This window comes from Rhea pennata, chromosome 12 (assembly GCF_028389875.1).
Source record: "Rhea pennata isolate bPtePen1 chromosome 12, bPtePen1.pri, whole genome shotgun sequence".
In the NCBI taxonomy this organism is placed as follows: Eukaryota; Metazoa; Chordata; class Aves; order Rheiformes; family Rheidae; genus Rhea; species Rhea pennata.
In genome coordinates, this window is record NC_084674.1 from 20,737,196 (window position 1) to 20,752,706 (window position 15,511).

The 15,511-nt window shown below is 36.7% G+C and overlaps 1 protein-coding gene across 13 annotated transcripts in view; it reads right to left on the bottom strand.

Moving 5' to 3' along the window:
- IPPK (inositol-pentakisphosphate 2-kinase) overlaps nucleotides 1–15,511 on the bottom strand; it is a 62,945-nt gene that overhangs the window by 10,996 nt on the left and 36,438 nt on the right. For all 13 annotated transcript variants that reach the window (XM_062585225.1, XM_062585226.1, XM_062585223.1 and 10 more), the window contains 6 exons: nucleotides 12,732–12,779; nucleotides 4,274–4,369; nucleotides 3,533–3,599; nucleotides 1,295–1,416; nucleotides 782–871; nucleotides 65–123 (listed from right to left, as the gene is read on the bottom strand). In XM_062585225.1, coding sequence (XP_062441209.1) covers nucleotides 65–123; nucleotides 782–871; nucleotides 1,295–1,416; nucleotides 3,533–3,599; nucleotides 4,274–4,312 — 377 coding nt within the window. In that variant the 5' untranslated portion in view covers nucleotides 4,313–4,369; nucleotides 12,732–12,779. The remainder of the gene's footprint in view (nucleotides 1–64; nucleotides 124–781; nucleotides 872–1,294; nucleotides 1,417–3,532; nucleotides 3,600–4,273; nucleotides 4,370–12,731; nucleotides 12,780–15,511) is intronic.

Here is a 15,511-nt window from a genome sequence, read left to right on the forward strand (position 1 = left end):
AAACTAAAATATATTTTTTCCCCTTTGGCCACACACAAAATCACACAGAAACACATCTTCTTACCCTGAGAAGAGATCTAATGGACAGTATTTACTTGGTCGCTTCCATTTTCCATTTGCTACCTGTTGAAAACCAACACCACCGTTAATCACTTTCTGGAATAACTGCTCTCAGTTATTTTAACAGTCAGGGGCTGACACTAACAGTTTTCTTCAGAAGTCTCATAACTTTTAAAACTCTTTGAACTTACTATTCACGACTACTAGGAGTTTTCCTATTCCTATTAAATTCAGATCACTCAGATTCCGTAACATTTGTGAATGGAATGCATGGAGAGAAGTCACATCAAGTTACAACAAGGTACAGTTAGCTTCTACTTCTAAACCCATTATGATTTCAGGAACATAATCAACACTATTAGTGTACATCAAAAACACCAAATGAATTCCATGGGTGTTACGTGCTTCGGTAAGTTGTGCAATGCCACCGTGCATTTGGTGAGCTGTACTTAAAAGGAAATACGGCAGAGATGTTGACCCAGCCAACAACTTTAACACTCCTCAAAGACCAATATTGCATTTGTTTGCTTCCAACTTCCCACAGAACTTCTTCCGTTTCTCACTACACACCCAGCAACTCAGCTGTGTAACCACTCACTCTCTTTAGTCATATCAGAGATTAAAGCAATAATATGCAAGTTTCAACAGGAAAGCAAGACTCAAGTAACAAGTAAAACACAGTACAGTCAAAGGAAAGCAGGCCGACTACAAAAACACTTACCTTTAAATGCTGATGCATACAATAACGACACACCTTGTGCTTTATCTCCTGTGAAACATGGCTGGAAAAAGGAATGAAGCCACACTTTGGCTACCAAAAAAAAAAAAAAGTAAATATAAATGTATTTCTTTATATGTAAGGGCACACAATATGCAAATCTTTCCAGTTTCCAGTTAAACTGGAAAAAGATAATCAGTGAACATCCAATACTCAAAAAGCTTCATATTACCTCACTGTATATTATTCCTAGTTATATTAGAGTCCTCATTTAAAGGAATAAGGACAGACAGCACTGTTGTGGCCTGCAGAAAGACTACTATACTTGAGAGTTTCTCAAACTTGTAAAGGTTAGGAATGGGGGGGGGAGGAGGGGTGGATATCATCCTACAGGTAACAGTTAAAGTTATGAGCTGTGCTTTATCCCCCTGCTGCATTTATTTGAAACTGCTTTGGTCAGTCCATACTTAAAAATTTCTAACAGAAACCCCAGAAAGATCATCTCCTATTTGATACCTTAATCTCTATGCAGAGGATTGGTCGATGTTCCACAAATCGATAGGTCTGCAGCCTGGTAAGATTAGGAAGGCACATTGCATAACCACTAAGAGTGTCCATGTCTTTATCACAGCGAGACTCTGGAGGAGGAGAAAAAAAAAGTGGGGGAGGGAAGAGAAACCATGTCCATATTTATTTTGCTCTGTAGTTGGGAGTTACCTTGTTCTCTAGCTAGAAAAAAAAAAGTCCTAAGAAAAGTAGGATGTAATTTAGGAAGCTTTATCCAATTGATTTCCCCCGCCCCATTACCAACACTGGCTTTCAGTTTTCCTCACAGCTCTCTCAAGCATACAGAGTGCTTCAAGAGCTGCTTTAATGGCTTCAGTTTCCAGCTCATCCTAACAAAGGTATCAGTGAGAACCCTGAAACAGCAAAGGAGCATATTCAATTAGTCAAGAATAAGTAAAGAGATTTACTACTGTATGCAGAGAAGTCATCTCATGTTTGCTTGCTAAAATTGCATGTGGAGACTATGATCCAAGTCCACAACTTGGAATAACAAAAAAAAGCAGCTAGGGTTTTTTGTTTGTTACACTTTTTAATCAGAAGTACATCCGTCCATGGAAAGACACGTACTAATAAGATGAAGTTATAAATGGGAAATATTATAAGCTCCTTCTTAAGCTAGACAGGCTTTGTGAAAGGTTACTTACTATATTAAAATCTCAAGGAAAGAATTTCCTTAAAAAGATTCTCTTTAAAAACAAATATAATTTACTGTTGTAAAGCAAGAAAAACCACTGAGACAGCTCCTCACAACTTCATTTCTTCCTCGAAAGAAATGCCCAGGAGATAAAGACACATAAAATCCAACTTTAAGAAATGAAGCTAAACTTTAAGAAATAAAGCTAAATTCTGTCATTCACTTCCATCAATTTATCATTCTTTTTGTAATTCTTACTGTACGCTACTTACTTTCCTTGCCAATTTCTGGCACTGTGAAACTGTTTCTCGAAGAGGTGCAGACAAGTCAGCAATAGAGTAGAGAGTCTTTTGCCCTTACTATATGTACGTTAATTCTGATTTTTCCTGAATCAAAAGCTTCAAAGTACTGGCTGCCTTAACCAAAGAATTTAACACCACTTTGTTCTTCAAGGAACTCTGCTAAAGCAAGTTTCTGAATGTTCTCAAGAACATTTAACATAAGAACATGAGGGGTATATCTTTTGTTTTCCCATTTCAAAGCTTACACTCTGATGTACTTTTAGCCATCTATGAAGAATGATGTACTCAAGTGTTGCCCACTTTTTCCATTTTGGAAACAAAATGAAGTACATGACTTCCACAGATTTTTAAAGCGAACACACTTGAGACTAAAATCTGAGTTTCTGAAAGAGCTGACCGACTTCACCAATTTCTATACCACTTTATTTTACACTGAATGTGTCAGAGGTTTCCAAACTACTGAGCCTTGACAGCATGTTCCCAAAAACTTCAAAAGCCAACACAGCCACACTTCTTCTACCTTCAATCCCTTCAATCCCCCGTCCCTGTCTGAAGGAAGCAGAAAGGAGTATTTGCATGTTACTGCTGGTTAGGGAGCCCAGAGCACCATGTAACAGTTTGGGGAAATCAGGCAGAGTCCCAAAGATATCCATTAAGCTCTAAAGGCTGCATACTAAAGCCTAAAATACCGCAGCCCCTTGCAACAAGATACACCAGGCACCAGAAGCAGAGACATGGAAAGCTGGAAGGCAAGTTGCACACAGTTAAGTGCTGTGACTAATACTGCCGCTCATCAGACAACAAATGCTTAGCCCCAAGTGAAAGACTAACAATCGAAACACGACTGAGAATTTAATTTGGAGTTTCTGAAGCTATCTTCTTTCCAAAGTACTACTAATTCGTCCAGGACAAATTCTGACAGAATCAAAACAGGCAGAGTATTTTAAGATACATCTTCCACATCCCTCACCAATGTTCGTAAAGGACTTTACAGCAAGGTAAAGAAGCCCAATACAGAATTAACAAATGAAGGCTTAGAGAGGTTCCCTTTCCCCAATCTGGATACAACTTTTAATTCGATAACACATCCATTTTTCTACAACAAAGCCATTTTCAAGTTATTATTGGCTTCATATTGAAAGAAGTTTGCTCAGATTTTGAGGCATGACTTTTTTTTTTAACTTTATAATTTAGCAGAATGTTTTACAGCTTGAGAAAGGCCATCTTTTTAATAGGATCACTGGAACTTACCTGGCCTCTCTGGCTGAATCTTTAAACACAGCTGTCTTACGAAGTCTAAAGGCAGTTGAACAATTTCCTTAAAAAAAAAGATAAATAAATAAATAAATAAAGCTTAATACCCAACAGATTCTCTCTGATTAACCATTAGATAGAAAACATTTAAATTAAATAAAAGCAAAAAAATTAAAAAGAGCATTTCAGGATGAGTTTAATATGCATTAAAAAAACCCTTGAATCATTTTGTCTTTTTCAAAAATCAGAACAGTTTTCCTCCATCACCCCAAGGCAGAATTTTATGACACAAATTCCAAAAGAAGTCACTTTTCCACTCAAGCCTTTGATGTTCAGTTAACTAGAAGTAGCTCTCCTGAAGAACAGAGTGATTGGCAAGGAAAAAGTTATCCTTCAACTGCATAGAATTTTGGACAATTTCGCGGAACCACACTTCTCTTCTTGTTTTGCAAAAATTCATCTCAAAGCATCTCTCTCTTCCACCTCTCACTTCATACTGAGAAAAGAAATTGCTACTTTTTTTCATCAGTGGCTTGAAATAGCTCAAACAACAGAGTACAATCCAATCACTTCATCAGCACAGAGCAGGATCTTTGTTCTAAACTGAATGCTTCTTGTTTGTGTAGCTTGCTTAGGAAGATCTGCAAACCCTACTAATTGCTTTTGCCTGGCATCCAGTGTTCCTCGAAACACAACGTTTACAATGTTTGCCATTTATTTTAAGGATAAAACATTTACCCCATGATGAACATAATTCTCTCCAAAGAACTGCTTCATGACATGTTTTCCAAAATCTACGATGTTCTGCAGATGGTGTAGTATTTCTTCTGATGTCTGAAAAGAAAAACAACAGGGTAACTTAGCTATGACCTGATACACAACGCTTGGGACTACATACACATCCTTATCAACGATCTGGCAGAGTACCCTAACCGCTATACAGAGTTTAGTAAGTAAGTACATGTTGATATTAAAAGGATACACTGAACTTGAGGTATATATGCTTCCTGATGCCTGCTGGAGAGATTGAGATGACCAGCAAAGCAGTCAGAAGAGATTATTTTATTCTTAAATTTTAGGAGGAAAAAAAAAAAGCAGCAGCAGCAAGAACAGAGATGGCAAAAAAAAGTGGAAGTGGGTGAGATTAGCTAAGATCTACTCTGTCTCTGACCATTATTCTTAAAACAGATAAGAGATCTATAACGATCAAAATAGACACACTGCATGCCTTCTTACCAACAGGTTAAGTGTAGGAGACACTTTGAATGTTATGAAGCATTTCATCTGGAGGAACACAGTCCTGCCAGGACACCAAGCCACATCACAGATCTCTGCATGAACAGGAACAGAATTTGCCATCTGTCCCGAATGTTGCCCCAGATGATGAAAATTTTTATTATGATGTGGTTGTCTGTTATTTTTTTGTGTGCATTACATGCACATAAAGAAACACTGAAGTTCTCCTACAAGAAAAAATTCCAAGCTAGACAGATACGAAGTTAAATATTTGAGTTCGAGGCAGGAAAGCCACAGCAGTGCAGTATCACTCTGTCAGACTTTTTACTTTTTTTTTTTTTTTTTTTTTTTTTATGATATTGTTCTATTCCCAGTACTCCACCATGCTCTGGTTTTCTGCAGTTTTATTGTTACTATAGTCAATCTCAAAGTTCCTTTCCTGTGTCCTTTTGTAACACAAAGCTTTACCAGAAAAATGCTATTTTGCATACCACTGTACGATATAAAGCTTTACTCTTGGAATTAAGCAACTGTGGAGCAAGAGAAAGCATAACACTGATATCAAAGTTAGAAAATTAGACAGGAAAAAGCATGAGCAGGAGAGAAAATAAGAAAGTAAAATACACTGCAGAACAGAGTGAGAGAAAATGAAATGCCAGGAGGAAGGCACTCAGATAATGACCGAGACTGGAAACAAAAGAAAAGACCATATCCAAAAAATTAAACGTGTTAAGAGGTAAAAGGAGATTGTCACTAACTAGGCAATTTTAGTACCAACATGTTTGGGGTTTTTTTGTAATAGTCAGGTATTTCTCACCTAGAAGGGTGGTCTATCAAACTTGCACAAGTTGTATAGGATTACACATAGATTATTTGGTTACTGTAAGGCAGGTCTTCCAATGCTACATACTACATTTAATATCCTTCATCTACTTAGATTCATTTTCCAGACTGAAACAGCAAAATGCAATAATGCTTTACAGGGAAAAAATATATATATATATTACTCTATTGGTTCAGTATGCAGTGCACTAACCAAAAAAACCCAAACCTCTACAGCTTGTAGGAAAAGTACAAATTTTCCAAAGCACTTACACAGCACTTCTATCATTCTGTAAAGGCCAGAACAGCCCTTAATCTTTAAAATGTTTGGCATATTGTAGGTGGAGTTGTTTTTCAGAGAAGGTATCCCCGCATCTTTCTGAGAGCTCCAAACAAGTTTGGAATCTCTTCAGAAAAAAAATCTCCTGTTGCTTGAGTCTTCGAAGAAAATATTAACTATGATCCTGGAATAACTTTAGACTGCAGTTAGTAAAGAGGGCATTTAATAGGCAGTTCTGTAACTCTATAATTGCTTATAGGATTAATAGGCAACAAGGTCACCCAAACAGGCCTGAAACAGGCTACCTTAAAGCAGTGTTGTTCAATTTGTCCAGCCTGTGCTCTGCAGGAAGGCCAGTGCTCCCACCAGCAGGGCTGAGCCTGCCTCCACCCATCACTGCGGCCGGCTGCTAAGGCAGCGCAGGCCGCTGCGCCCCTCCCCGTCAAAGGGCAGGGGGGAAATCGCCCGCCCCTGCCCCCTCCACTCTCTCCCCGAGCAGGCGGCAAACACACTATAGCAATCTTTCCTTACACTTAATTTCCCCCCAGTCTGGGGAACAAGTAGTTCCTTTGCAGAGAGGGAAAGGAAAAAAAAACGCAGCAATTTAAAATATCTGTGATTGTCATAAATATCCTCCTCGCCTTATGAAGTGAGGAACTATTATTCTGAGTAAATATTAGAGCAAAACCTTCAGTTTACATATAGACTTCCTCCCTTTTATGGCAACACAACCCTTTCTTTAGCGTATACAAGTTCCAAACAGCGAGCAGGTATATTACTTCATCTTGTATAGTAACAAAATTCTCAGCTACTTCCCACTTACAGACTACTCTGACCTCATTTGCTGATGTACACAGTACTTAAAAGCTTTTCTTTTTTTAATTCATACTGGGAATTAAATAAGCATCTCTGAAAACTAGGGCACTCACTAGTACAAGGAAAGACTCACCAATTAAAAAAAAACAGTACAACTTTCAGGTTGCAGATCAAACTTATGGCACTTGCTGACCTACTTTTAAGAGCAAGTACAGTCAATACTCTGAACAATAAACAATATTAACAATATTACTGGAGCATCACCTTTTAACATTAAAAAAAGGTTAGAAGTTTCTGAAGGACCCATCACTACTGCCAGCTCATTTAGTAAAACATCAAACATTTAGTAAAATCTACTAAATCTAGAATTTAGTAAAAATAGTTTTGCTCAAAGTTCTGCTCAAAGAAAAACTGTTCTTCTAAAATAAATAAATATAATTTTTTTAAAAAATTACAATTAGTAGAATATTCAAATCATATAACCTGCTATTTAAAAAGCAGTGATAAAAGTATTTGTAAATCACAAAGTCCTTATAATCACAGTTCTGAGCAAATAGAGAATCATGAAGCTAGCTGCAACTTAGTTCTGTTTAAAATGTAACACTTGCATGCAACAGCAGGGTTTCCTGCGGTAGCGTACATTTATCAATCCAGCTTTAATAGCATGAACGTACAGTCACAGTTTAAACACTTCTAGAGCTACATTACCTAATTGTGCACATCCAGAAATTAGCATTTTGTGGCTACAGTGGTAAGAAGAAAAGCGTGTCTGTCTGGGGCAAGTTTGAATGGGAGTGTTGCTAACAACTTCTAAAGCCCAAACTTTTAATGTTTAATCAGACACAGCCTCGGGGAATACCTACCACAATGTACTGCTGTGCTTGCTGGGACCGTGAGTGATTTTACTCATCCGATTACGCAGAGGGGTAAGAAAACATTCAAGCATCTGAGCAACATTCATACAGTACCAGATCACCACGCCCAGGACATTTTTCTTGTGTTTGGTTATTCCAATCCAAAAAAATTATATGCACACCAAAATAGTTTACTGAAGTGTTATCAACCTGAACTTTGTATTATAGCTAATAGTGGAAAATTACTTATCTCCCTGTGTGACTTCTTCATGTTATGACATTTTGTATAAGGATTATTATGCAATACAATTTCAGACCTCCCCCCCCCAAAAAAAAAAAAAGCTGTAAAGCTGTAGTCTTCCTGTCAGTACTGAATTATTTAGTAATTGTCTTCATTAAACATTAAGTCACTGCCTAAGCACGGCATGCTCATCAACATTCATTCAACAGATTATCACTAGTGTGTTCGCTACTGGTACCACGGAAGGTGAGGAATTTAAGCCTTTGGAACTAATTTCAGGAAAACCCAACTAGTGCAGAAGAGCACTGTAAAATGTAGGAAGTACGATGAATGCTTCTCTCCACCCTTCTATGGGGTATGCATTTGGAGGAAAAGGGCAAGTGTGCAGGGCAGAGACGGGAGCTGTGAAAGCTGCCACTGAGACAGAGAATGTCAGTGGCTACCTGGAAAAGACTTAGGCATGCAAATAATCTAGGTGCATGTGGAGGAGCATAATAATAGGAAACAAAATGAAAGAGCTATTCAAAACTGCAAAGTGCTTGCCAAAGTCAAAATACTTAAGACTGATGCATTTAGAGATGTTTTAAAAGGCTCATGATTAGGAGGCTTTGCTGCAGAAATGGAGGAAAGCAAGAAAAATTGTTTAAAGAAATTCATACTTTTAGCATTTTTAGAACAATTATACCTCACATCTTGTGAGGCTGCAAAGAGACCCTAAATGTATTAGAAATATTCACTATTTTTCTTTATCAAAAATTTTAGAGATTTGTGCACCACATCAGCTTTGCACCAGTAAAAGTAGGAATAATACTAACAATACTTCACATCAGCCACAATCAAATTACTCTCCTCTACTTGAAAAAAAAATCAAAACTAAATTAAATTATTTTTACTAGTAGCCTTTCCTACTAATGTAAGGATATCAAACTCTTATTTTCAGAATCAAAATGCTGGTCAAAAAAATGATTTTTCATTGTTACGGAATTCCAAGGTCAACCTCAAAAAGCTGTGAAAATCACTTTGGAAAAATGAATAAATTATAGCAACGAACAAACTCTAGCATAGTTAGAAGACAGACTATGTCAAAGACATTATACACTTCACCTAAATTGACAAGTTCATTTAAACCAGGGCATCTTGCCTATGCCTTCTGATAGTTTTTAAAAAATAAACGTAGGTGAGAATTCTATGCCAACACCACCAGTTAAGAAGCTTCAAATACTATTCTAGAAAAGCCACATATTTCCCAATACATTCCACCAACAACCTAACAGGTTGCCTTCATGTACTTTGGCCACATGCACATGGCTGACAGAGACAGCACCCCGCTCCTCGACTGATCAGGATAATAACAGCATTTAAGTACTTCCACAGCACAGTAGAACGGTTTGTTATTTGATGGAGGAATGGACCTTCAGACCAAAATACCAGAGGACTGCCTCAAGCAACAATACAACAATAGCAGTGGCAGCGGGGAATCAAAACACAGGATAACCCTTCTTTATTTAGAAAGGCAGGGAAAAATAGCAGCTATTTAGAACGTGGACTAAGCTTTACCTTCTATAACTAGAATAAAGGTGACCTTAAATTTCACCTTTAAAGGTGTCTTTCTGAAGTAGAACAAGACAAACCATTTAGCTACGAAACATTAATATGGTACATCTAGAAAAGTCGTTAAGTCCAATGAAGACAAATACTGTGCGGCACTAATTAGGCAGAGTAAATTTATTCAGACGGGATAAAAATAGCTAAGTGCATTACCTTCCTTCACAAAATCCTGACAGCAGATTGTCTTCCACATTCAAAGAATTTGTGGAATCAGAATTTGTGGATTCAAAAAGTAGGAAATGTAAGTCGCAATCACGGCAGCCACTATTGTTTTCATCTTTATTTAAGTGTTAAATGGATACTCACCAGGAAACATTTATCAGGAAAGAGAGAAGTGATCATACATTATTAGACATTTATGTTAGAAATATGCCTCAGCATCAGTTATTGCCTACTGTTACAACAAGCCCTAACAAAAGAAGTGATGACTTAGTAATTGCTTTACCAGAAAGATATTTGAAAGCTGGAAAATAGTAAGTCATTCAGCGTATCATTACTCTGCTTAAGAAACTCTCAAGCTTGGAAAACATTCTGTGCAGATTAGTAACTAAAAACACATCTTTCCTGGAAAACAGAGATAAGCTCACATTAATTCTCACAGCAACTTAGAAGTCAACTTTACATCAACTGAATCTTCCCTGTGGTTCCATTTTTACACCAAATGTATTTCCAAATGACAAAATAGTTGGTTGTAAACAATTAGCACTTCATTCATTACGATTTCCTAATGAAAGCGTTTTTTTTAGATGTGCTAGCTCTACTATTTCTGTGGAGGCATGGCTGTTATGCCTGCACATTATTGGGGCACTTGCAATAGAGTATTTTGATGTGAGAACTTCCAGAATAAAAAAGCATGTCCCAATAGGATGTTTCTTTCACTTGCTCTGAAAATCTTTAACAAGTAAGATGTTACAATTTTTACAGATAATATGTTCCACTGTTTCACCATGGAACCATTACGCTTTTATCTAATAGTCAACGAAAAATATCCTAAGGAGGAAATGAAACCTTTTCCTTCAGTGAACTTGACGGATAAACACTTAAGATCCTCATGGTAACAACATTCTATATGTTACTGCAACATACATACGTGTCTCCTCAAAGTTTTTCTCTTCCAGGATTAAACAATTCAATTCTTTCAACATTTCTTTCTGTTTCTTAAATTTCTTCATTATTACTGTTTTCTTCTAGACTGTTTTCCATTTATCTCTCTCCTACTTACAATGGATTAACCAAAACTTAATGCTATATTCAATGTAAAACCACTCAATCTCGCTAATACCTTATAATTCCATCAATTCATCCCCAAAATATTTGCATCTTTTTTTTTGCCTTCTGCTTTGTCAAACATTTTGTGGTTCACCATTATTCTCAAATCCTTTAAGCTGTTTACTGGCAAAGCCAGTCATTTCCTATTTTGTTTATGAATATTTGTTTTCTCTTCTTCATTTTGCATCAAGTAATTAACAGCTCACCAACTGATCATCACTTTCCACTTAGCATCACAGAATTTTGCCTAAATCATCTCACATCAAAGTTCCAGTTATTCACTCCATCTTGCAGACTGAGCAATCCACATGCAGTACTCCCTTCTTCAGTTTAATGTCACTTGCTTTACTCTGTTACCTAATTATTATTATCAATAGAATACAGTCTTCTAGAAGACAGACAGCTTTGGAGATTTAACACAAAATGACCTCTGAATTCCACAGTCCATCTTTGTTAGTCTCTCAAGGCTTTTCAAAGTAAGATGTACGCCTACCTGATGGAGATTACATCAACGCTGCATTACTCAGCTTGTTTACGTGAATACAATTTTGAACAATGCCAAAAGTCCTATTAAAGTTAGAACATGTATCTGTTACCTTCTCCTTTCTCTACTAAGTGCCTTGATAAAAGGTATGATGACCTCAGTCTGACTACCTTGAGTTGATCTGACTGGGTGCCATTTCCTGTATACTTTCAGGCTAATAATTTACTCCATTTCTTTAATTGTAGTTGGACCATGTGATCTAATTCTCCTGTGTTGTATTAAAAAGTGAGATAGGCACTGTTTTCCTTTTTTCCAATGAACTTGGTCCTTCCCTGTTGTCGTAAGAACTCTAAACATAATTATCTCAGACTACCACAAAAGCACAAAATACATTTTTCAAATCCTGCCACAATAAGCAGATCTAAAACTTCAACTTGAGCTACACTTTAGTTTTGCTTCATTTTTTTTCCAAGTAAAACAGTAGCAGAAATACCATGAAATAACTCACAGCTACACTGTGTGCATGTTTTTCACCTCTTTGCTTTCCTCTGATCTATTTTAGAACCTTCTCCTTTTGCTGTTATTTCCCTTGTTAAATGCAGTGCATTTTGTCTTAATCTTCCTAATTTAATGCACAAATCCCATCCCATATGTTTCACTCCGTATGTTTACTTTACAAGCATCCTGGTTTCTCTTTTCTAAAATCACCTCCCTGCTCTCCAGCTATCAATACAGCCATAGTGCTTTTTATATTTGCTTCTTACCAGAACAGTATGCCACTGAAACCTTACAAAACCATGTTTTAGTACCTGCCCTAACTCGGACCATTTCTTGTATCTCTCAAGTAACATGCCCTAAAGACTACTGACTAACTTAAGGGGGTGGGGGGTCCTCCTCCTCAGAGTACTGTGTGCTGACGCTTCATAATCCCTTTTACCTGCCATCTTTGATTCTCATTTTTCTCCCTGTTAAAACAATCTAAGGTAACTAAGACTCTAAGGTTTCACTTGCTTCTCAAGCTGAAAACTCTTCTGTCATAGACCAAGAAATTTAGACCATGTCCTGCCATATTCTTTTTGTAGTAGATAAGATTAAGTCCTTCGATGACACCAAACTGTTCTCTGAATACTTCATCTTTGTCCACAATTCCTCAGCTTTCTAGCTGCTGAATAGGTAGCGAACAGGAGATCTTTACCACGATCCTGTTTTCCTCCTCCTCTTCAGTCTTGCCTAGCAGTAGTCAATAAAACTCTCTTATTTCTTCTTGAGTCACCTACACTGATATGCAAGATTAGTTCTTTCCCCTTGCTACAGCTATCCTTATAGAAAGTTGTACCTTGTACACATGTATTTCAGTCATACTAGTTGTCCCACAAAAAGGTCCTGAAATCAGAAATAACATAATTTTCGCTATAAAAGGCTACTCGAAATTTCCTCCTGTTGCCAAAACTCCTGAAAAACAGGCACGCTTGAAAACATCCTCTTACTCTTACTCATAGTTCTTTTGCAGGCTTCAGATTTCTCCTCAGATCGGCTTTCATTAACTTACCTGTAGGCTTTTATCACTAGTAGACATTGTGTCTTACCTTATTCTGGTTTGGGGGAAACTTCAAAAAACGCAGCACCACACAGCGCTAAAGAAGGATAGGAAAGAACATAATTTCATTAGCACTGAAGTACATCATCATAATTTCAAAAGTTAACTTCATTTGAACAGAACTGATGTCCAACTCCCCCCCCCAGCTCATCCAAGAATTAAGTGTTTTGAAAAACTAAAGAGAAACAAAGTATTTTGAATGTTGTTTCAGTCAACTTGAAATAAAACAGACCAATTTCTATTTTCAGATATGCCGTGACCTCCCTGTTGACTTTAACAAGTCAGTTACTCTGTGCTTTCAGTCACAAATTGTAAAAGGGGAAATGCTGCCTGGCTTACAGCAGTATTCTAGAAGTCTGATATTTCAATTTTGATTGCCACTAAAAGCACAATATTAAAACAAACAAATAAAGAAACAAACAACTTCATTTGCTCCAAAGGTCTTTGGAAAAAATTGTAAGATCCACTAAAATATCATTTGTATTACAAAATATTAAGGAGATACTTACTTACTAGTTACCAGCAAAATCTGCACAGCTGTACTTATAAATACTAAAATCTGCTACTTCCACACTCAGTTTTAAGGGAAAACCTACCAAGTTACACATTTAAAAAACATGGAATGCACTGGGCTAAATGCAGCAGGTTTCCAAACGTTTCACCTCACAAAACACACATTTTTGTGTGATTCATGCAATTCAAAAACCTTCAACGTTTACATGGTAGGCCTAGGCATACTCTAAACAAACGCAAGTCTCTACAGAGTTTTTAATAGTTCAAAGATATCTTGGAGACATATTAACTAAATTAGGCCTTTATGCATACGCCTATTAAAATAGGATGCCTTTCCTCACAGAGCAGATCTTAAGAATCTCTTAAAAATTTGTTGTCTCACTGGTCCATCTGGACCTTTCCTAGACAATCCCCAAAAGACTGCATTCTATTCAAAGCACTGTAAGTGGAAGAAAACAATAACACAGTAGTAACAATCAGATTAGCTAACAAAGGTATGCAGATAAACCTCGGGGTAGTACCTCAGTTTTATGAAACACGAGCATTTTTACCCCTATCAAATGAAGAGAACAAAAAAAAAAAAAAAATCCATAGTAGGACAGCACCGAATATAATAAGCACCTTGCAGTTCAAGGCTGAATGCTATCTCTAGACAGTGCTGAGTGGGAGAGAGCAAGAGTTATCTTTAATTACTAACGTGTAGAGAAAGGGCACCATGAGAAAAGCAAAACAGATGACAACATCACTCCAAAATCCTAACAAAAGAGGTCTGGATATATGTGTTAGATAGCTAGACCCAGAAAAAGCCCCTTCAGTATCTAAAATGTCTCAAGCTAGCTTAACTATTATAAATCCTTGTTCATCTGTATCTATACAACTCTCCAGTAAAAGTACACTTTTCTGATTTGTCATTAAACTTGTCCTGCTATATCTAAACAACATGCAAGTTACATGACAAACATAAAATACAAATAAATTGAATACCAAATACACTATTCTGGATTTGACTACTCCATTGGTGACTGCACCTCTTCTTGTCTTCCATTATGGCCTAGATGTTGATAATAGAGCTCAGATCTGATGGACTTGTACATTTTGTGTACATAGTAAAAATAGATTTTTATTTTTAGTGTTTCAGCAGTTTGGATCCTTCACTTTAAATACTCCTGAACAAGTGGATCAGTGATTAAGTGATCTGATTATCATTTTTGATCTGTTCAATAACTTAAATTCTGAAGTATTTCAGGGGTGCTCATTTTAATGACAATTGAACACTTTCCAGTAAATACGCCACAGAACAAAACTAGAAGATCCATCTGATTCTTCAAAATAGGTTTGTAATTTAGCAATGCAATAGCTTTTAAAATAAAAACATATGCTCAATGGCAGAGATGAAAAGTAAGTACATAGTGATGTGGCCTACTGTTACTAGTGAAATCTGTTATGATTTCTTACCCTTTATAATTGTTTGCCAGTTCAGTTTTGAAAATCTGTTAACTTGTAAGAAAAGTAATATCAAGCATCCTCAACATAGTAAAAAAAAGTGTGTTAACAATGTGTTATGCATTTATCCATTTATCAATTCCCAACTAGCAGATTTCCTCCAACCACCCCTCTGGTAAATTCAATTCTATTACATTTATCTGTAACAATGCTCATTACAGTATTCGTGTATTAACAAATCATTTCTAAACAGGCAAACCAGGATAAAAGGATAAAAACTATATATGGCAAAAGAACAACATACTGCTTTTCTAAAGATTGGATGCACATGTCAGAACAGAATAGAGCAAAGCTCAAACAAAAGTTTTCATTGCAGATGTCATTTATTTAACTAGTCACTACCAACTTCCACCTGCACTACGTCTTAGTGAGGCCATTACAGTGATCCAGATTTAAAAAACACAAACTTATTTTTGTTGAGGATTTTTTCAACTAGGTCCCTGCCTTTGCAATTCATTACACAGTTGCACAAGCATGTTGGCACAGTACAGAGGTCAACCTCTGAGTGGTGAAAGATGCCGACTGCTTAAGAATTATTACCACTGTCTGTATTTTTCACATGCTGTTGAGGTATTGCCTGATCCTTCACTTGGAAATATTGTGAGTTGTTGTTGCCATGGAGTTTTTCCTTCAGTTAACTGCCTTAGATTTTTTTTTTAATATATTTGCAATTTGAACATCGAAGACATAACATGCTTATCTGCATGTAGAAGAACATCCTAAATCTAGAAGAGAACAGATTTCTTAAGAAGT